General features: G+C 36.2%; 2 protein-coding genes across 2 annotated transcripts; one reads left to right on the top strand and one right to left on the bottom strand.

Annotated features, from left to right (window-relative positions):
• The first annotated feature begins 323 nt into the window (after positions 1–323).
• LOC127795028 (homeobox-leucine zipper protein ATHB-15) lies at positions 324–11,832 on the top strand. The gene is made up of 18 exons (XM_052326432.1): positions 324–1,697; positions 1,927–2,086; positions 2,169–2,269; positions 2,384–2,474; positions 2,870–2,965; positions 3,047–3,160; positions 3,250–3,333; positions 3,458–3,613; positions 3,724–3,798; positions 3,895–4,001; positions 4,091–4,283; positions 5,199–5,384; positions 5,497–5,577; positions 6,568–6,702; positions 6,801–7,126; positions 8,498–8,603; positions 10,398–10,547; positions 11,431–11,832. The coding sequence occupies exons 1-18, from the start codon at positions 1,483–1,485 to the stop codon at positions 11,575–11,577; spliced, it is 2,523 nt and encodes an 840-aa protein (XP_052182392.1). The 5' UTR covers positions 324–1,482; the 3' UTR covers positions 11,578–11,832.
• A 3,959-nt stretch (positions 11,833–15,791) lies between these two features.
• Positions 15,792–17,044, bottom strand: LOC127795468 (uncharacterized). Its single transcript, XM_052327155.1, has one exon. It carries the CDS (start codon positions 16,960–16,962, stop codon positions 16,360–16,362), a length of 603 nt encoding a protein of 200 aa, XP_052183115.1. The 5' UTR covers positions 16,963–17,044; the 3' UTR covers positions 15,792–16,359.
• Between the last annotated feature and the right edge of the window lie 6,162 nt (positions 17,045–23,206).

Below are 23,206 nucleotides of genomic sequence, written 5' to 3'. Positions count from 1 at the left end.
CTTAAATAAAAATAGGACCTTCTATAAGTGACCTCTTTCACAACCTCTTAATATGAGATATTGAATATTTTTTAAGGATTTTTTTAAACAACATTTAATTTAATATATTTATTTATTATTATTATTATTAATTAATAAAAATATTAAAAAATTAAAAATAAAATATAATAAATATGTATTACGCGCAGATTGCGCTTCAACATTATTTGATAATGTTTTTTATTTTTGGATATATATAAGAATGTGGATTGGGGGTGTTAGGAGGGGCATTTTCGTCCGGACGAAGCTGGATTCAAAAAAATATATTCCACTCTCACTTTAGCTCTGTACGCAGTGGAGAGAAGACCGCTGAGCCGAAAGTGACGAACCAATGAAAAACACAGCAACAAACAGCAGACGCGTATGAGGAGAGAAGCCAAAGCCAAAGCTAAAAACCAAAGCCGAAAGAAGGGCAAACGAGTCGAGAGAGAAAAAGCACTCACTTTCCTGTGCTCTCTGAATTAGGGTTCTTCTGTTGCTTTTTTCTTCTGTTTCCGCTCGGATTCAATGCATTTTCCTCGCGATTCGCACAAGCACAGCACGAGATCCACTGCCTCGGATGAGCGACGTGTTTGAGATCTCCGTTTTGAGCTCTCATTTGCGCTGTGTTATGTTCGGCTGTTCATGTGAAGCCGTGGATGATATTTCGGTCACTGCCAAGGGAGTAGCAGAGGAATCTTCGGGACGATGACGATCGGAGTTTGTTTTCTTGTTTCGATTTGGTTTCAGAGTGTGAGATTCAAAGCTCCTCCGATCTTACGGTAAATCTTCCTTCATCGTGCTTTTTCAGACCTTCACGAGTTGGTGGTCTTTGCTCTTGTGAACGCCGTGCGGAAGCTTTCGTGTCTCTGCCGAGGATTCGAATCACCGAATTGTCTGCTTCTCTGAGGGCGAGAAACTCTCGAAAAAACGCCGAGATAGCGAGCAGAATTTGGAGATGAGAATGCTTTTTGTGCATTTGTGATTGTTGTTTTGTGGAACTGTGGTATTTCGAGTGTATTTGGTTAAGTTCGGTTTCCAGTGATATCGGTTGGTTGAAGAAGCCCTAATATCGAAGGATTTATATTTCCTCGTGTTCGGCGCTATTCGTATTGGGAAGAAACGAAGGATAACAACGTTTCAGTCGGGTAATCAGTTGTCCATTGTCGGTTTCTCTGATATTCTTGTATATCGTGAATAGTTTATTATACAATATTAAAGACCTCAAGATACTAACCGGAGGTTCAGGGACATTCTCATCTAATACTTCTGGACACGTATTTCTTTATTCTTCCGGAAAAGGAAAGCAGAAAATTCGTTTAGAGCCCAGTGGTTTGGTTTTAATGGAGACTGTGACGGATTTGTGTAGTTGAGGGTGTGGATTTCTGCCGAGGGAAGAGAAGCTACTCCTGCTACATTTCTGATTTGGGTTTGTGATCAGAAGTGTTTGAACGGTTTGAAGTGATGATGGCAATGTCCTGCAAGGATGGTAAGGGAGCGTCAGTGATGGACAACGGTAAATATGTCCGCTACACACCTGAGCAGGTTGAAGCCCTCGAGAGGCTCTATCACGAGTGCCCCAAACCCAGTTCCATCCGACGGCAACAGCTCATCCGGGAGTGCCCTATTCTCTCCAATATCGAACCCAAGCAAATCAAAGTTTGGTTCCAGAACAGAAGGTATGTGCTCTTTTTCACGGCTGTTTTATTTTTGCTTTCCGACAAAGGTGTTATGCTTTATAACATTTACTTTGCTTTTTCCCGGCGTTATGCTTTTGGGTTACTTGGAAAAGAAAATGATGTAGTTCTTTCTGGGGCCTTCTACGATTCTTCTGCCACCCGAGGAAGGCCAAATAGTTGTATTGTTGTGGATAGTAGAGAATATTTTCTAATGTCCGTGTTTCTACAGATGCAGAGAGAAGCAGAGGAAAGAGGCCTCACGGCTTCAAGCCGTGAACAGGAAGCTGACCGCCATGAACAAACTTCTGATGGAAGAGAATGATAGGTTGCAAAAACAGGTGTCACAACTTGTGTATGAAAATGGCTACTTTCGCCAACATACCCAGAACGTGAGTGTGTCTTTCTGTGAATCATAAACTTTACTTAGTTGAGCTATTTACGTTTAGTAAGAGGGAGTTCTGTTTATTGCAGACGACCCTTGCCACTAAAGACACAAGTTGCGAGTCAGTGGTGACAAGTGGTCAACAGCACTTGACGCCTCAGCATCCCCCAAGGGATGCTAGTCCTGCAGGGTGAGTGGGAATACGGTTGTTGGGTCATTTTCTTTTCATTGTGTTCCGTGACTACCCTGTTGTTTGCGTTTGTGCGTGGCAAATTGAGTTGTATGCTTTCTGGGGGTTTTTCAGGCTTTTGTCCATTGCAGAAGAGACTTTAACAGAGTTTCTTTCAAAGGCCACTGGAACTGCTGTTGAGTGGGTCCAAATGCCTGGAATGAAGGTATTGTTGCAGCTTTAAAGTAATAAATTATACATGTTATATTCGACACGAGCATTCGTTTTTTAACTTTCTACCCTTTTGTCGAATCATGTAATGGAGGGTTGAAAAATAATATAATTGTTTTTCTGGAACGTAGCTAATGACGCAAAACCTATTGGATTGTCCGGTTAAAAATAATAAAATTGGTATTATGCATTGAATGCCCAAAGGGACGGGTTTTGAACTTGGAGGTACTCTATCACATGATATGATACTATTTTCACAGCTTCCAATGTTTACATAGTCAAGAAAACCCGGTCCATCCGTTCTGATTTTGTATGACACCAATAATTTACAACCTTCTTTAACAAATAAGTTAAGAGCTTCCTGACTTGATTTCTTTCTCATACTTGTAGCCTGGTCCGGATTCCATTGGAATCGTTGCTATTTCTCATGGTTGCACAGGTGTGGCAGCACGAGCCTGCGGCCTGGTGGGTTTAGAGCCTACAAGGGTAAGGCAAACTGGCCATTCCTCTGTTCTCTTTCTTGGTGTCTTTTATATGGGATTTTATTGACTGGCTGTGTTTATTCAGGTTGCAGAAATCCTAAAAGATCGGCCTTCGTGGTTTCGCGACTGCCGAGCAGTGGATGTTCTGAATGTGCTGCCTACTGCTAATGGTGGAACCATTGAGCTGCTTTACATGCAGGTAATTTTAGTTGGCCTGTTATTTTTATGTTGTGGAGATTTTATTGTATATTTTCTCAATGTGTTTTGACATTCTTCTTGATATGGTAGCTCTATGCGCCAACCACATTGGCGCCTGCTCGTGACTTCTGGTTGTTACGATATACCTCTGTCTTGGAGGATGGCAGTCTTGTGGTAAGGCTCTTCAAGTTAATTGATTCGATATTTCAAGTGCAGTCGGCATAGTGTTTTAACAGTCTGCTGCTTGTGGCTTTGATGAATTTCTGTTTGTTGTTAATGGTCTCATTGGAATGCTCAGGTATGTGAAAGATCACTTAGTAACACTCAAAATGGTCCAAGCATGCCACCAGTTACTAATTTTGTGAGAGCAGAGATGCTGCCTAGTGGATATTTGATTCGACCTTGTGAAGGGGGTGGCTCAATTATCCACATTGTTGATCATATCAATCTGGAGGTAAAGAAGTCACCATTTTTTTATATCCATTTACTTCATTCTTTAATTCTTTGAAATTGTCTATTATGTCTTCTACGAACTACTTATATTGTCATGTGAATTCTTACCAGGCATGGAGTGTTCCCGAAGTCTTGCGCCCACTCTATGAGTCTTCAACTGTGCTTGCTCAGAAAACTACAATGGCAGTAAGACTCTTATTCTACTTACACATACATAATTAATAATTTTAGTGGGGATTTTAATACTTGGGAACCTTGATGAGACTGCTCTTTTCGATTCAGGCTCTACGCCACCTGAGGCAGATAGCTCAGGAGATTTCTCAGTCTAATGTCACCAACTGGGGTAGAAGACCCGCAGCTCTACGTGCACTTAGCCAGAGGTTGAGCAGGTTCAGATATTCTACTCCTATAACATTGTATATTCAGTATATGATTGTTCTGTTCTGTTGCCTAGTATCTGATCTATCTTTTCTGGCAGGGGTTTTAATGAGGCTCTCAATGGATTTACTGATGAGGGGTGGTCCATGATGGGAAATGATGGCATGGATGATGTCACCATTCTTGTGAACTCTTCACCCGATAAACTAATGGGTTTAAATCTATCCTTTGCTAATGGATTTCCAGCTGTTAGCAATGCTGTCTTGTGTGCAAAAGCATCAATGCTTTTGCAGGTAAGCATATGCTAAGTAGTTTATTGTCTTAATATTCACAAGAAACAATTAATAGAAAACTGTTTAATAGGCTGAATAGTAATATTGCACATGTATAAAATGTTAAATTAGGTACACAAAGGTGGCCAGTGCTCTCTACTTGTTGAGGAGAGGGTTTGTCATGAGATTCTGTGTTGAATAAGCTGTCTTTTTTATTGATGATGCTTGTCTTTTATGAAGTTCATTATACCTCTTTATCACTTTAGGTTTCAGTCACTAATTTATGTAATCAAAGTAGGACAATGTTCTCTGGAAATAAATGAACATAATACTGGATTAATGAACTTGCTTGGTTAGATGAACTGAAGCTTCTAATTCACCAGTTCTATATGAAATAACCAGACAGCTGTTGCAGCTGGAAAATGGTAATCATTTTTATATATGGGCAAGTGGGCTTGGTCCCATCAAAAACCACAAAGTTTCCTTTTTCTTGCCTTCGACACTTGGATTATACATCTGATTATGCAACTACTTTAGTGTCTGTGAAGAATAGGAATTTAACTTTGTATGTTGCTCCTTGTTACCTAGAAGATGATAATGCTATTTGATGGTGGAATGCTATCAGTCTATCCCTGAGTCTTGGAAGTGCTTAATCTTCAATTCCATTGCCAATGTTCATGTTAGGATCTGTTATGGCTTTCGTCAGATTTGTAGAGTGGTGTGCATTGATTAGTCAAGATTTCCCCCCACTCCCTCATGATGCTAAAGTTATCTTTTCTTAGCCAGTGAAGTAAACTTGATGATTTTCTTTATATGGTTTATTAATGAACGTTACTCAAAAGTCCCTTTTTTCTGGTGTTTTTCAATTGAACTTTTCATTCCAAGCCCAACATGTCTGCTTGCTGTTGCTTTCTTCTCAACTTTCCTGTCTTGCAGAATGTGCCCCCTGCAATACTTCTGAGGTTCTTGCGAGAGCACAGGTCAGAATGGGCAGACAACAGTATTGATGCTTACTCTGCTGCGGCAGTTAAAGTTGGTGCCTGTAGCTTACCAGCCGCACGAGTTGGAAATTTTGGGGGCCAAGTTATACTTCCTCTTGCGCACACCATTGAACATGAAGAGGCAAGTGTTTAGTCTTAAAATCTGTTTCCAAGTTGTACTTTCTCTAATCCTAATTTGCTTTCTTATTTTCAACATTTTAACATAAATATACATTTTCTTTTTGTGCATTTAGTTGTTGGAGGTCATTAAACTGGAAGGTGTTGGCCATTGCCCTGAAGATGCAATAATACCTAGGGACATGTTTCTCTTACAAGTAAGTTTGTTGTCCAAATCTTTTGTCCTTTTTGTAATGTAAGAACAATGATAATCCTATATAAAATGTATAAATTATCTGTTTTCTAGTGATAGCCTGCTTTCAAAAAACATTGCCTTGGCCTTGTGTGGTGCACCAATGAATCAAGTGTGTATTGGTGAATCAGCTTTTATGCTGAGAACTTTTCGATTTCACTGCTTTGGCTGGCCTTTCAAATTGTCATGTTGCTTATACGGTTCACCTACATACTCACTGGGCTTCTATGTGTGAATTCTATATATGAATGTAGGTGTGTACATCCAATTGCCCATTCAAGCAGATAATTCTATACATGGATGTTATTTGATAAACCCGTGTACATTAGTCTCATTTGACTATATTGGTCATCTATCAAATTTTATTGGCAGGGTACATGTTTAATCACTTGTAGGGTCTTGATAGTGCTGTATAGTTTCCAAGTTCATAAAATCTTGCCAAGGGGCTGCCTTTGGTCTGAATCAAGCTTTGTATGCCACTGTAGTATTCTCTTGGCTGTTTTTCTTCTATTTAAGCAATTGGAATGGTGGCAAGGTACTTGGTCTGGAGAATGTAAGGGTAAGTTTGACCTTGTGTTTGTCAACTGGCGGATCAGATGTGTTGATTAGCTGTTTGAATTTATGGTGGAGATGGTCTTTTGGTCAGTATTATTGTCTCTTCTGAGCTGCTCTAGGATAGTTCTGCAAAGTCTTTCCATGCTGGGGAGGGAGAAAATTTTCTTGATTGATGAAATTTTTGATAAATTCTGTAGAGTAAGACACTTCCATTATGGAGGAAAGTTATCCAAACAGAAATGGCTTGTCTCATGACAAAAATCCACTGATGAAAATGCTTTTACTTTTGCGTTAATAATAGTTCATCTCAGTAAATTGATTTGTCTTTATTTTGCCCATTGGTTAATATCTCCAAAGTTCTTGCCTGTTGCCTAATGCCCATGTTTGCACTTCTTTGCAGCTATGCAGTGGAATGGATGAGAATGCTGTTGGTACCTGTGCTGAACTTATATTTGCTCCTATTGATGCATCTTTTGCTGATGATGCACCACTTTTGCCTTCTGGTTTTCGCATCATTCCTCTTGATTCTGGAAAGGTATACTTATTATTGCCAGATTGAGTTTGCATTCTGTTTCCTTTTCTCCCCCCTTGAATCTGCTTTTGCTTTTATTTATAGGATGAACTGTTTTGCAGGAAGCATCGAGTCCAAATCGCACCCTTGATCTTGCTTCTGCTCTTGAGATTGGACCAGGTGGAAATAAAGCATCAACTGACTATACTGTTAATAGTGGCAGTACAAGATCAGTAATGACAATAGCATTTGAATTTGCATTTGAAAGCCACATGCAAGAAAATGTAGCATCAATGGCCCGGCAGTATGTCCGCAGCATTATATCTTCAGTTCAGAGGGTGGCTTTGGCACTTTCTCCATCTCATCTAAGTGCCCATGGTGGGCTTCGGACTCCATTGGGTACTCCTGAAGCAAATACACTTGCCCGGTGGATCTGCCATAGTTACAGGTGTGATGCACGAATCCTTTTCTCTAAATCTGTATTGTCATCACATAAAAGTTTGTTGTTTTTGTCTTGCACTTGTGATGGGCTCCATATCTACTCTGACAGCTAGATATATTCTTAGACCATACAACCAAGCACCCTGAACGCATGTCCTACCACCCTGGTCCTTGTAATCCAGCCGCACATTACCAATTTCTATGCCCCCACTCTCTACTGACTTCAGTGTCTAGTTGCCGACATGTTCCTTCACCTGTATGGGTTCCTAGTCTACTCAATAGTGTATGCATGCGTTTAAATTGTGATGTATATACAATAGTGCATGCATGTACGGAAATTGTGATGTATATATGCATATGTGCAGTCCTTAATTTATGTACTATTAACATATTGATATATTGAGGTAAACACAAAATGTAACATATTGCAACTTTAGAAGCTGAGTTTGTTTTATTTGTTACATTGCTGTGGTATAACGAAATATGTTATTTACTGGCACATCTACTGTTATTTTATGACCTCAATGATGTATAGTTATGACCCAGGTAAAACCCAGTGATATATATATATATTTCATTTAGATAACCGAAACATGTGCACGTGTATATGTGTGTGTGTGTAGAGAGAGATAAGGTTCGGTTTCTGGAGGGTGGTGGGGTTGTGTTGAGACACTGCATTTTTTTTTTTGGGGGTGGGGGTGGGGGGGAGGGAGGGGGTAGGTTGTAGGTTGTGGGGATGAGGTTCACTGTGTTTGTGGAGTGGCAGGAAGTTGTTGAGTTGGATTCTGAGTGTGGGTGCCAGGTGTAGAGGTGGGATTGCAGTGGTGGTGGATTGGTGTTTGCTTGGGGAGAAAGCTGAGTTTGAGATTAGTTGTAGAAGTTAACTCAGTATCTGGTATGAATTCGTACAGAATTTGAGTTACTCAAGACTGAGTTTAATCAAGTTTGGGGAGATTATGTGGTACCTTTACTATTGGTGTCATCAAAAGCTTGATGGATAACTATTTTATGTCCAATGTATGATGATTTTCTGTTTGACAAATTTTACATATTTCATTATTTTAGAGAATAAAAGTGATGGAATTGGAATGAGTGGGTGAAATTGAAATTGAGGACAAATTACAAGGACTATTAATATAATCATCCTTTCCAAAAATTGGAAAAGATCTATAATATTTACTAGTCTGGTTCAATATTGTATTGTTTTCTTGGTTGCAATGCGCAATTAGAAAAAGATTTCTGCATTAATCATGCTGTTCAGTGGCAGGAAAATAATTTTTGAATTCCCTTATCTTGGAAGTGTAGCAGGCAGTCTTGTTTGGTACTTAAAAAGTTTTTGGTCACTGGTGACATATATTTGTTCTATGTTTTCTTACAGGTGCTATTTGGGAGTAGAGCTACTCAAATCTGGCAGTGAAGGAAGTGAATCCACCCTTAAAACACTTTGGCATCATTCAGATGCTATCATGTGCTGCTCTTTAAAGGTATGCTACATGACCCTTTCAGCTCTGTTGCACCTCTTTCTTGGTTCCTGAGTTTTTTTTCCTTTGTTATATTCTTTTAATATGTATTAGCTACAGTTCATGCATTTTTCTGTTGCTAAAGCCTGTGGTTCTTTTGGAAAGCTGAAAGATTGGTAATTTGACATGGTACAATGTGACCAAATTATAGAAAGTTTTAGTTTATTCATGATACGATTAAGTTCTCAAGTTGTCAACATACCATTATAATGCATAACCGTCCTTGAATGAGGCATTTGAAAAGTTTGACCTGTTTTTCTCCGATTTGAGTCTTTGATTTACTGGCCATTTTACTCTTCTGAGGCTTGACTCTTATGATTAATGTATTGTGCTTGGGTTGCTGATGGTCGTGAAAAGTTCGATGAGGTTTCTTCATTTTATATAATTTTGTATGTTCAGGCAATGTTTATGTGTGTTCATCCATTGTGGGAGCTGTCACACACTAATGGCTTGTAAGAAAATAACAGTTCATCATATCAGGGCATAAGAAGTCAATTCAGGTTCTTCTGGCTATTATTTGGTTTATTAAGTGGTTGGGTTGCATGGCTTTGTTAGAGTAGGTTTGTTTCTAGTGCATTACTGTCAACGAGTACCTGCAATAAGAATAATGTTGTGTTGGCCACTTAAAATATAACTTTTGCTTGTTAAATAAGACTTTGAAATATTTTTCTTCCATTAAGAATAATGTTGTGTTGGCCACTTAAAATATAACTTTTGCTTGTTAAATAAGACTTTAAAATATTTTTCTTCCATCCTTGATGTGCCTTTTGCATTTATATGTGTGGCCAACTTGTACTTGTTTTTGTTATCTTCAAAGTCTTCTTTCTTCTGTATTCAATTTCCTTTCCTTTTTTATTATTGTTGTAATTATTATCTTAAATTAGTTGGTGTTGGAGAATTTGTATATTTATTCTGCTGTAAAGTAGAGAAGAATAAATTGGCACACTAGATTGTTATCTCTAACTGGCATGTGAACCTCCAGATAAAGTTTGAATAAAAAGCCTCCTAAATCAGCATTGGGGGGTGGCCCCTGATCTGCAAAAAATGTTAAATATCTCCTTAAATCAGTATAGCTAGCTCAAAATGTTGAGCTCAAGCATTATCTCTTCCAATCAGCATACAGTTGGCTTGGTCTCCACATTATTTTCTTAAAGATAAGTTTAGGGCAGGACCCGAGTCTTCTTCTTACCCCCCCCTTCATGTTTTTTGGGATTTCAAGGGCTCTGTTGCTTGATGCTAGTATTTGAGGTTGTGTGGAGGTGAGGTTTCCCTTTGGATTCCACCTTAGAAAGCCTTGAGAAGAGTCTGGTCACTAGGTAACCGACACCCTTGCCATTTTGAATGTGATATAGTTCCCACACGGACAAAGGGCACTGTCCGATCGGATATTCCTTCAGATTGGTAGCATGGCAGCAGAATTGGCGGCCTATGATTTTTCTTTCCCTTAATCCACCAGACCCCATATGTACACCACAAGGCGTAAGCAAAGAGAAGGGTAAGTACTGAGCGCATGCTGGGTGCTTACATCCATCTCCCTGTTACCTCTGAGCTTCATGCGAAGTCTTTGCTGTATCCCAGATCTTTGTTTGGACACACAACATTTAATTAGTTTATTTCCATTCTATGACTTGACAATTGACAATAGGAAATGTAGATCATTATGACAGCATTAATGATTACCCAGACAACTGTGCACAACTTTTTGTGATGCTACCAACATACCAGTATTTTCTCATTCAAATTCAACTTTGCATGCAGGCATTGCCAGTTTTCACATTTGCTAACCAGGCTGGTCTTGACATGCTTGAGACAACCCTGGTTGCCCTTCAAGACATTACTCTTGAGAAGATATTCGATGATCATGGAAGAAAAACGCTCTGCTCCGAGTTTCCACAAATAATGCAACAGGTTAGCAAATTTTCTCATAAAATGATAAAATAGGAAAAATCCATGACCGAGCAAGGTTGGGTGATTTGCTAGATGAAGTTGAAATTCTGTTAGTATGGCATGAAAATGGAAGGGAAGTAATCTGAAGGAATGTCATCTTATTTTGTCTGGATAGAGGATGAAAAGAGAGTATGGCAGAGTAATAAAAATAAAATAACAATTGTACCTTGGTTTGTGAAATAAGTACAGCTATAAATTTAGTAAGGCACAAAAAGTTATTGATTTAATTAAAATATATTGTGGTTTATTCCAAAGTTATAAAATAATTAACAAAATTTAATTTAATGCTCTGATCACTTAAATATGTTAGAAATTTGAAAGAAAAAATATAGCATGCATGAATATGGTGTGCAAGTTTGATTTTCACATTCCATACATAGATAAGTCTATGAGAGACCATGACACATAGTGTTTGGAAAGCTATTATCCCATATATACAGATGGTTGTTTTATTTGCTGTCCATTGAAACGTAGGGTTACTTTCTTTTTGGGCTGGTATTTCTTCCAGAGCCCATCCTAGTTTGCATGAGTAGCTGGTCTGTTCCTTTTTATTTGTGTTTTCTGGGGACTCTTGCAAGGTGTACTTGTTTGGTTTCCTGGATCTTCATTCTTCTACTGGCTAACGTATTTTCTTATAGATTTCCGTAATTGTAAATGCATAATAATCGCATTGAGCACTGTCTCTCGGACCCGTGCGGTAATTCAATTGAATAATAATATCCTTTCTCTGGTTCATGTATCTTTTGCCGATGCCCATGCCATTATTGTCTTGGTTGATTTGAGAAAACATCGGGGGTTTTATTATGCCGTTGAAGTGGTTTTGGCATATTTTGTATCATTGCAGGGTTTTTCTTGCCTTCAAAGTGGCATATGTTTATCAAGCATGGGGCGGCCAGTTTCTTACGAGAGAGCCGTGGCTTGGAAAGTGTTGAATGAAGAAGAAAACCCACATTGCATCTGCTTCATGTTCATGAACTGGTCATTTGTGTAAGGGGGCCAGTCAGATGAACCCACAGTCGTGCTAGAACTCCTTAAAAAATGCTGCTGTGCTGTATGTTTTATTTTTGAAGTACACTATTGCGGGTGGCAAAACTCTTTTTTAAGTACTGTTAACTGTTGACTGTCTTTGGTATTTGTTGCCTCCAGCTTGCTCTAGAACTTTCCACTTGGCCGAGAACTCAGTACGTACTTTGTGGGCCAAGCTTTCTTCAACTTTCTTAGTGGAAACTAATGTGTTGTAGTGGTACCCACAGTTACACATGGTAGCTAGCTAGCTAGTTTTGCTCTTCCTTCGGTATTAGTTAAGCTACAAGAATTTTCCGACCTCTTCAAATTTTCCAATTAAGTGCTATTTTCACCCGAGGATTCTTGGAGAACAGGACGATGTTATGATTATGATATGCATCCAGATCCTCCATATATTACAATGTGGCTTCATATTTTTAATTTTTTATCATTAATTTCATATATATATATATTTAAAAGTTCTTTCAGTTTTTTAATTTGAATTTCAATATTTATTCAATAATTGGTTTAGAAATTTCACTATTGTGGCGAAGCAATATAGTTTTCAAATTTTTATGAACAGATTTTATAACCAAACTTTGACAGAAATCAATGTTGTGAAAGTTTGTACTTTAATAAATATAGGGGGGTAAGATTTATATACATTTTCTGTGATTAAGTTCTTTTTTAAATTATTTCAAAATTAACTTCGAGAATTCTTGTGATTTTAAATGTGTTTGCTCGCACCCTTGTTTTAACTACTAACATTGTTTGGTTAGGGTTTTGCTTTAAATATATTTAATTAAATTTAACAGGAAATAAAATCAAAAATAATAAAAAGGTAAAGATGAATCCTTCCTCCTCGGTGGAGTTGCATCGCTGGCGAGTGATGCAATATATTCCCACTCTTGCCAGTTTGAAAGGAGAACCCATTGGCAATGCACAATGGCCATCTAAAATGACTGAAGATGGAAGAACCTGGATGGATTCAACCAAACTCTTTGGAATGAACAAAAGATAGATAACGAACCTAAATGGGATCGTTGTAGCTTCTCATTTGATTCATCTTCTTCTCTCTTTTTGCTTCGGTTCCATAGAGAGTTGCTGGAAATAATGGCTCTGGCACTACCGTTTTTGGCAATGGTGAACTTGTTCTTCTCCTTAAGTTTTTATGTTATTTATTTTTTATTTTAGCTATTTTTTTTTTGTAATTTCTTATTATAAAAATTATTTTCTAACTTAAAATTATATATATATATTTATTAACGCACCAAGCGCCTCCAACTGTTCGGCCCAGGATTTTAGCAAGAGAAGTAAATCAGGGAATCTAGCAGGTAAGTTTCGACCCTTAGTACAATCGCAAATGTGAGGGCGGTAAATATTTTTTATTTTTCAGAGTCGCTCTTTACCTGTTGAACTATCTCCTGATCAAGACTCGAACACAGAACTTGAGGGCCTAAAGTGCAATATCCCAGCACATTCTTCTTTACAACCTGAACTTAAAATTATGTTGTTTTGACACAAGGTGACGGATATTAGCCTTAAAGTTGATTGGGGGTATTAGTGAAAAAAAATTGAAACTATAAGATCCTCTAGAGTCAATTTTGAAGAATTGACTTCTGTTGGGTCAAATTATAAAAAAGAGTTAATAGTCTAATTTATCTTAATTTTTTATTTTTAATTTAATTATATTTCAAAAATTATTTTAATTTATATTTAATATTTTAAAATTAATTACAATTGTATTCTAATTTGCTTTAACACCTGCCCTTTAATGTGATGAGATGAGGTGACACACTAATGTGTCAATTTGTTAAAAGCGTCAATGAAATGGCATCGTTTCAAACCTCTTAATTGAGATTTATGGTTTCTACTCAACGGATTGGAAGCGACGGAAGAAGCTGCTGCTTCGGGTCAACGGAAGCGAAGAGAGGCAGCAAGACAAGCTGCATGGCAGCGGAGCACGTAGGGGAAGCTGGAGCAGAAGGCAGGAGTTGCAAGCAGTGGGCCAGGCACGGCTTGGTAGGAAGCAGCAGCAACCGCACGGCGCAAGAAGGGCGAACAGCAGGCCGGCAGAGGCGGGAGCAGATTCGGTTCACCCAGATCTGATTCCAGATCTGGGCAGGAAGATTCTTGTTCTTTATATAAATTTTTATTTTTATTTCATTATGTAGAGAGTTAATTAGGATTTAGATGGATTTTAATATTTAGATTATGTTTTCCGTCGTCACTTGGCTTCTGCCGCAGTGCAGCAGCAGCTTCAGCTTCTTCCATTGCCCAACAGAGAGCAGTTTCTTCTATTGTTTTCAATATGTTGAGGAGAAACCCTAAATCTCGATTGAGTGATTTGAAATGGAGTCGTTTCATTGAAATTTAACACACTAGCATGTCGTATCATTTCGTCACATCAATAGAGATATATGTCGGAGTAAATTGGAATACAATTGTAATTAATTTTAAAATATTAAATATAAATTAAATTAAAAATTGACTAAAAATTAAGGATAAATCAGACTACTAATTCTATAAAAGATGTGTATGAAATTTACTCAAATTTATATAACTTTGACTGCGGTAAGATTGATGACTTGACATTTATTATTTGGTAAAAAGTATTGTATTGGACTAATCTATTGCTTGTAAATGAATTTTGTTAAAAGATTATTCGAAGTAGTCTCTCTTAATCAGATGCGTCTTTTGATATTTAACTTAGTGATCAAAAAAGAGCTAAGGGCATTGGAGAGGTTGACGGCTCACAATGAATAGGATGGATGGAGAGCTAAATCTTTAATTTGCTTTAGTAATAATCAAAATTCTGATTCTTTGCAAGTCCGTACGTCTTGCATGATATTTGTAAGTACTGTTGATACATGGCCTCCTTGTACCATGCATTGTAAGGGGGGCGTCATCATGGTGTTAGGGATGGAATGGTCTGGATCTGTTAGAGACCTCTCTATCATTAATGAACCTAGTTGGTTGGCATGTGTGAACTCGACCCCCCGCCGGGGGGCGAACTGACCAAGAATTCAACTCATGGAGCCAAGGGGAGGCTCATTGTTATGGCCGAAAGTGTACCTCTCTCAAGCAATCGGCAAAATCAATGGCTTTTGAACCTCACTCACGGCTTTTAATTATGTGATGTGGATCTTCTTAATTATAATCACATTATTTCACATTAGCTATATAAATACTTTTACACAAAGGTATACTAAAATTTTTATTTAGTTTTCTAAAGTTAATTGCTTCTATAATTTTATTTTTATTAATTTAATAAAACATTTTTACCTGTACAATTTGCTCAAACAATATGATATCATTGAATTTCACAGTCTATTAATTAAAGTCTAGTCCGTTGGTAAGACCTTTAAAGTTGACTTGAACCTCCACTCGACTGAGAAATTAATAAATTTTATTGTTGACGAGAACAAGAACAATAGCACTTATATATGTATATATAATTACATGTAGATTTAGGAATTTTATTTAGTGTAGGGACATAATGTATAATTTAACGTGCCTTACCAGTTTGGTTAATTGAATTGTTGGGCTTTTTTTTTTTCTTTTTTTTTTTCAGAAAGGTTAATTGCATATTCTACCTCATAATATTAACTTTTTAGGGGTTTTTTTCAAACTAAAGCTCTAGGTTTTTTCATAGAGAAAATTTTTGTAAAAATGATCAATCGTTTTCCTAATCTAAACAATTTTTATAATTGACTTTTTAATACCTAAAACTCTTTTAAGTTAATGATTTCTATTACACTGGTAACTTTGCCAACACTTTTCTCTACTTTTGAAAAATACATTAATTATTTTGCAAAATTTTTCTTCATGAAGATCTAGACTTTAAATAGATCCTTGTTAAATTAAAATTAATTCATTAGGATAAAGTTTATTCATTAACCAACAACGTCAATAGAAAGTACATAGATATTATGCCAAATTTAGGTGTCATGTTTGAGGTTAGTCTTGGTTATATCTTGTGCTGGTCTTGTACTGGTTATTTGTTGTCGTAATTAGCCCATTCTCTTGGCTCTAGCTAGTGAGCTTATCACCCAAGTATTTGGTAATATATATATATATATATATTGTATTTTTAGTGTGTGTATATATATATGTTATATAGTAGTATATATATAAGTTATACATAGTTGTTAATGACGTATATATATAATTAATGAAACTTATCATCTATTATAAAAATTCTCAACAATAATTTTATTATGCATATATCAAGATGATTAATGAATAACACAACGACAACATACTCCCAATAATAAATAAATATTACAAACAATTAAAGACCTTACGGATATATGGGCTTAGGAGAGTACATGTCTAAGAATGTCTAATTGCATGCGGGTACAACACTGATCTGCGCAAGCTTAGCCACCAGTAGTCAGGATTAAGAATACCAACGCCATGCATGTTTTTGAAGACGATTAAGTGCCGTTATAATGAATTCAAAAACCCTAGCCTAGTTATCAATTGGTCTCTGGTTCTGCAAGCCGAGGAATATGGCCCAAAAAAATGGCGACTTGCATATACAACCCAAAAAAACCCTGAAAGGGTGCAAGCTAAAGGTTGCCCAAAAAATCCGAAAAAAGAAAAAGAGAAGAAAAAAAGGGTGCAAGCTAGGGTTTTGAACAGTGAAGCCAAAGAATTAATTATTAGGACTAGCAGCCATGGGTACTGATATAAATCAATTGGACCGCGACTTTTAGGTTGACTTAGTTTGTTGATTGAGTCGTCCCAAAAATCATTTTTCTATTCAGTTTGCTATTGTGAAGTCATTCATCCCCCTAGTAATGGCCGGAATGCAGCTGGAGCTCCGGGCAATGCCACCGGGCTTAAGCCCGGCTTTTTGGTCTCTGGGGCTGACGGATTTAGCCCTGGCGGTGCTCTTCTTGAGGATCTCTCTCATGGCCTGAGCCTGGAAGAGCACCGGATAAGCCCTACCGAACTTGTTGAACCTAACACAGGCGCTCATATGGCTGCTCAGAGCCTCTTCGCGGGATCTCCCGCCGCCGTTCTTCTCCACCTCTTCCTTCACGGCCTCGGAACAGAGGCCGCAGATCCACTTGCCGGAGAACTTGGCCTTCACCCGCTCTATGTACCCCGGCGTACACTCCTCACTCATGCCGCAGCACTCGCACTTGGCCTCCTCCACCTCCGATATCGGAGGCAGCGCCTTCATCTCGGCAGCGGCAGCCGCCTCCTTGCTGAGCTCGAAGGAGAGGTCGGAGACGGCTCGTTGAAGGCCCTCTTTTGAGAGCCGTTGAGGCTGCTTGCTCGTGAAGTTGGGTTTGCTGCTGCCTTTGACTAATCTCGGAGGCTGCTGCATGTTGGGAATGGCTTCTCCGTGAGGCGCCATATGTGATGATGGGATATAATAATAATAGTATTAATAATGAGAAATCTCAATTGGAAGTTGAAGTGAGCTTGACGAAGATTAATCTTTCTTAATTTCGTGGGGGAGAATTGGTGAGAACTGTGGTGTGCTTTATAGTGGATGGTTGTCTCGATCGGCTTTGGAAGCGAAGCCATGGAAATTAAAGTTGTGGACCAAGGAAGATCGCTTGTCACTGTACGTACGATCATCGTGAACTTGCTAGATTTTTCATGAGCATCTGTAAAAGGAAAGCCATCCAATGGATTTAATTTCGAATCTCTTTCAACTTTTAATGGGTTCGTAAAATTAAGCTGCCCTGTCACTATACTATGAATTTTGAACAAAGTTGTCACCATCATTATATATACCTAAACTCACGAACATTATTAGCTTAGTTAGAATTAGTTAGTAGAATTAATGCATGGGAGTGTCTTTTGGCATATCCTAATTAATCTTCTTAATTACTCATTTAGTAATTAATAGATGACGTACAAAAAAATAAATAAAAAGATAAAATTCATGTAACCAATATCATCAAATAGTACTGAAATAATGATATTAGGTTTAGGACTTTAGTGAAATAATAAATCCAAAAATTTCCGTTTAACAATTATTATAATATATGCTGCAGAATTAGGTTTAGGACTTTAGTACGTCGACCAAGTTGCATGCTTTTATTCACAAGTTCTTTTGTTATTTCTTTTAACAATAATAATATTCATGGTAAAGATCGAATATAATATATTAGGTTTAAAACCAAGTTGCATGCCGGCCTGCCTGCCTTCACAGGTAGCTCTACTGTTGCCACATAATTAATCTTTGGCTACCATTTTTTTCTGCGGGGAAGAGGGTACGTAGAGGGATCGAGGAACAATTAAGTGATGAGCAACCACTGCCATCATATCATATCATGTGAACATAATGACAAATATTGTTACTCACATACATAAAAGTAGTGCGTTAATTATATATTTTCTAAAAACATTATTACAATTAAACATATATATATATCATTATTATTATTATTATTATTATTTCTTCTCATTCATTTAAATTTAATATTAATTAATTAATCTTTCTAAAAATACTTTGATCATATTGTTGTGACAAAATCAACTGCCACACCACATAAGGAGATATATAGATCTAAGAAATATTGAAATATTAATTAAATAAATAAAAAAACTAACCCCTCCCTCCAATATTTGTGCTTGTAACAGGTTTTATATCAGTAGTGGAGAGAGATCACGAGCATCCTGAAATAAAAAGGGGAAAGGAGAGGGCTTTAAATGACATTTAACTGCTTTCTTTTTCTTATAATTAATTAACCATCCGATCCGCCCGCTCGATTCTCAGGGTCAGGGATACGGCTACAGATTAGATTAGATTGGATTGGATTCAGTTTCAGTGGCCGTCGTGCCTTGTCACGTGACTTATCATAATGCACATGATATATCTCTACTACAAGTATCTCAATCCCTATACTGATGGGCCGGACCATTTTGGGATGGGCTTGGCGGTGAAGCAGACGGGCCGCGCGGAAACGAACAACCTGCCCAGAAACAACTGGAGGTCGTCGTCTTTATTTTCGCAGCTTTTGACTGCAGTGAAAAAGTAAAAAGTGTATCCTCTTGGGGGTAATTAATTAGTTTTAACTTCCTGGATTTCAGATGAAACTTCAATGTTTGTTGATGGATTTAGTAAAAGATGAAAGGCCTTGACCCTTGATATGTTTTAAAATGTCACCCAGGATTCTAAAGCTATAAATAGGTTTTTTCTATATTTTTTCATAGAATATGATCCATGTTTTATTCGTGTTTGGAGTCCTTCTTGCACGGTTATTAACGACCCTTTATTTGGTGTGTGTTGTTTAATGGTTGAGTTTTATCAAAAATTTTATTACAACATTGGTTTAATGATGGGTTTTGTCACTTCATTATTTATCATATTGTTTCCTCGTGGGTATGTTATTGGTTTTTTTTCTTTCTTTTTTTCATGCTTTGGGTTGAATCTAAACGATCTTTAGTTTATAACTACTTTTTTGCTTGAACATTCTTTTATTTTTATTAAAAAAGACATTTTTATTATATAAAGCTTCATGGACTATATTCTTTTTTAGTCTATGAGGCTAGCTCTATGGACCACATTCTTTTAGAGTCATAAACGACGTCTCAAATGTACAAAATTCCACACTTTACATTAATAGCTAAGAGACGTCATTTTTGTACACAATCTTATTATTATTTTATAAAAAAATATTTTTATTACTCAAACTTATAATATTTTAGCCACAAAGGTTGAGTACGTACGTGCATATTTCGTTTTATTAGAATATTTAATAAAAACATTAGAGTGTGTGTATATATATTTATTTATATACGTTACGACTAACCTATATATAATAGAGATTTTGACCCAAAATAGAAAACCTAGACAGAAAATTCGGAATTAATAACTATAAAATTAAAAAGAATAAAATAGAGTAATTGTGGAGGGACAATTTAGTCTTTTCAGGTGGTATTTTCTTCATGCATGGGATGGGATCATGGGAAGATAATTAAAATTGGGAAGAAAAGTATATGCCTAGCTAGCAATCTTAGCCCTTCACCCTCTGCGCCAAAGAGTTAGAACGAATCGAATCCTAATTAGCTTTGTGAAATTAAGAAGGCATGCACATATGCAAATTCAAATTGAGGTGCAAAGGGTTGAACACAGTCTTAAAACTCCACTTTAGATTCGATTCGATTCGATTATCTAGAGAATCAATTAAGTGTAAGACTCATCTCATCTATGAAATTTAATTAAAATAAAAAGTACCAATTATTCATTATATGTCATTGCATGCATAATCTATAATAATACGTAAAGGCTCGAGCAAGTCTTACTTAAGAATTAAACTTTATGCATAAAATATATCACCCCACCAGGCCAGCCATGAAATATACTTATATATATATATAATTGGTGACTGTTGGTCGGGGGCTGGTTGTGGGCGCCGATGGTTAGTGGAGAGAGAGGTGCGACATCGATCGCAAAGGCAATGGCACTGATGTCGGGGCGGAATGTGAGGCAGTGGCTGGCTGGTGGCCACTCTGCGTGTCGATAACAACGAAGGACAGCGATGTGAGAGATCTTTTCGTTCCTTGCCATCAATCAAACAAATACAATCAAAGGCGAAAGTCAGTGAACAGCAACCCAACAGCGAGAAGACATGACCTCAACCAAATCAATCAAGAGCAAAACCGTTGTTGTTTCTATGAGAAGAATGATGAGTTGCCCCAGCACTGATTGATGAAGAAAGAACCCGTCACCCTCATTGTGTAGCCGACGATGGCTTGGCCACCCATCATCCGGGTGCTGCCCATTTTTCAATATATTTAATTTTATCTATACACAATATTTAGTATATATTGGGTGGCTGGTTGCTCACTTACTTGTTGAGGTAGCACTCACATCAATATTTCTCAGTTTAAAAAAATTAACTATGGTCTAAAAATGAAATAAAAATTAAAATTAAGGTTTTTTTTTAGTAATTTGACTTTTATATAATAGACAACATAACCTAAAATACATTATATAATAATATATAATATTAATCAAATTTAGCTTCAGATGAGTAAATAAAATTATATCTAATATCAAATTCAATTAAATAGATTGGATCGAGTTGAGTTTGAGTTTAGATCTGATATGTTTAATTTACAGGCTTGCATTGAACCGAGCAACAAGGAAAAGTTTTTGTTGGTGTTTGTTCTAAGAATCTATTTGATATTGATTATGTTGTGATTATTGTGTTTTTAGATAAAATAATTGTATTTTGAAATACAACAATATAGGCTACAAGCTCTTAGTAGCAATTCAAATATATATGACGTGTATAATAACTAAAAAATAAAATAAAATAAAAAAAGGAGGAAAATGAAAATAAACAAAGATATAGGCAAAAGGGTAGACAAAGGAACACGAAATAGTCTCTCGAATATTCCCTTGTGTTAGAGAGCGATTTTGTTCACCCCCTTCGACGGGGGTGACCATCACCCTCACTATTCATGTGAGGGTGAAAAGCAACGGAACAGCAATCAAAAACTATTCCAAGCCGTTCCGTTGCTTTTCACCCTCACATGAATAGTGAGGGTGATGGTCACCCCCGAAGGGGGTGAACAAAATCGCACTCCTTGTGTTAGTTCTCCAATAAGCCTCCCAACAAATTCTCTCGGGAGGGTCACAAACATCTCCCTTGATTGAGTCTCTAGCTAGGGAGACTAGTCCCGCCAAAAAAATGTATAATTTATTTCTGATGTTCATTTTAAAAATCTCTCAACAAATAAGATTTATTTGTTAATAGTCCTTATTACACAGTAAAAAAAATCATATCTCTTTTGAGAAACTATTTTTGTAAATAGAGGAAGATTTATATCTTCAAATAAGTTATTCTTATTGATATCAAGTGCTTAGTAAATTTTTTAATAATCTGTCATCTATTAACTTAAGTATTAGAGTGTATGTATGGGGATCGTCTTTTAACCCTCTAACGATATTCTTTCTTACAAAATTTTATATGTTTGAGGATGAATTTCTTATTATTATATTCACACAATTACAAAATACAACACATTACTTATGGAGTACGTATCAATCAAGTAAACGTACATCAATTACACACGTAAACCTAAAAGGTTTATTATTAATTATATAATGGTTAAATATATTAGATGAGTGGAAACGGAAGAGCTGGGAATGGATTGACATATATGGGACGAATGTTTTGCTAAAGTGGGGCTGGCAGCCCCGCTCGTGATAGAAAACCCTACAAATTGGGCTCTCAAAGTCTGCCATATAAGAGAAAGTATGTATGTACATACACGTACAGGACCGCCTTAAGAATATTTATATCCTAAATAAGAGTTAATTTATTCATTTTTTAATAATATAAATAAATATTAAAAAATATTTAATTCTTTCTTTGTTTGCTTTTTGAGATGTAAAATTATTAATTAAAATTTTATATTTAAGTCTAAAAAATATATATTTTTTAATTACCAATATAAACAAGAGAAAAAAAATCTGAATATGTGAAAATTAAATAAACAAAAAATGTGAAGAATTTATCTCTTGCAAATTAAAAATTCATTGATTTATTTTTTTTTTTAATGCCGAGGTCAGTGTAGATTTTTTAGATGAAATTTTCATTGTCCAAAAAATCATTTTATCAAATTGTTCTCCTAAAATAATGTTGCTTCTTGTCTTTTTTTTTTTTCCGTTTTGTTATTAGTTTACATTTTATTATTCATTGTCTAATATTAAAAAATGATCTGTAGATTTAGGATGTTGAGCACTTGCTCGTCAAAATAAAATTTCACTATACATTATCTAATATTGAAAAAATGATTCGTAGGCTTACGAAGTTGTGGTGTCTCATCATTCAAATGAAATAACAAAATAAACAGAATATGAATTTAAAGAAAATCATTGTAAAATGAAATAAATAGTTTTGTATCTTAAAACATAAAAAAAATAAATTTTAATTACTTATTAATTTTAGGGCTTCTTGGGATGATCGCTCTTGCACGGTCCCCGGTGTTCATACTCTTAATTACGTCAAAAGAAGTAAATCATAAATTGAGCCTTTAACCCTTATACATGGTGAGGAGAAACGAACTCATAATTCATCGAATTAATAGTAACATATTAATCATATGATCGTTAAACCTATTAGGGATATTTTTGGGCCTTCTTTATTGGGCCCTACGCATAAGCCGCCGGACATGCACATGTGATAGATATTTGTCACGTGATTTAAAGATTGAATGAATCATTAAAATTATATAAAATATATATATATATCACTGTGACCTCACTCAAAATGCAGTACATAAAAGGGGTTTATATTTAGTTATTTTCATATAATTTTTGTCTTAGTAAATTACATTTAAACTTTTTGTGATTTAGGTCATTTGTAGAGAGATCACTTGTGTTTTAAACATATTTCTAGAAATCTTTGTAGTTTAGTTGTTTTGTTCAAACACCCATTTCATTACTAAAACAGTTAATTAAATTAAATTTGACTAAAAATAAAAAATTTAAAAATAATAAAACAATAAAAGTCATCGTTGATAGGTTGCATTGAAACAGAGAGAAAGAGAAAAAAAAAAAATAGTGAAGAAAAAGAAGAAATGGATGAACAAAATTGGAGCCAAAACTAACTAGAAATTAAAATGAAGAAATC

This window comes from Diospyros lotus, chromosome 2 (genome assembly GCF_014633365.1).
Source record: "Diospyros lotus cultivar Yz01 chromosome 2, ASM1463336v1, whole genome shotgun sequence".
NCBI classification, from domain to species: Eukaryota; Viridiplantae; Streptophyta; class Magnoliopsida; order Ericales; family Ebenaceae; genus Diospyros; species Diospyros lotus.
This window is presented reverse-complemented; position numbering and strand designations above follow the sequence as displayed.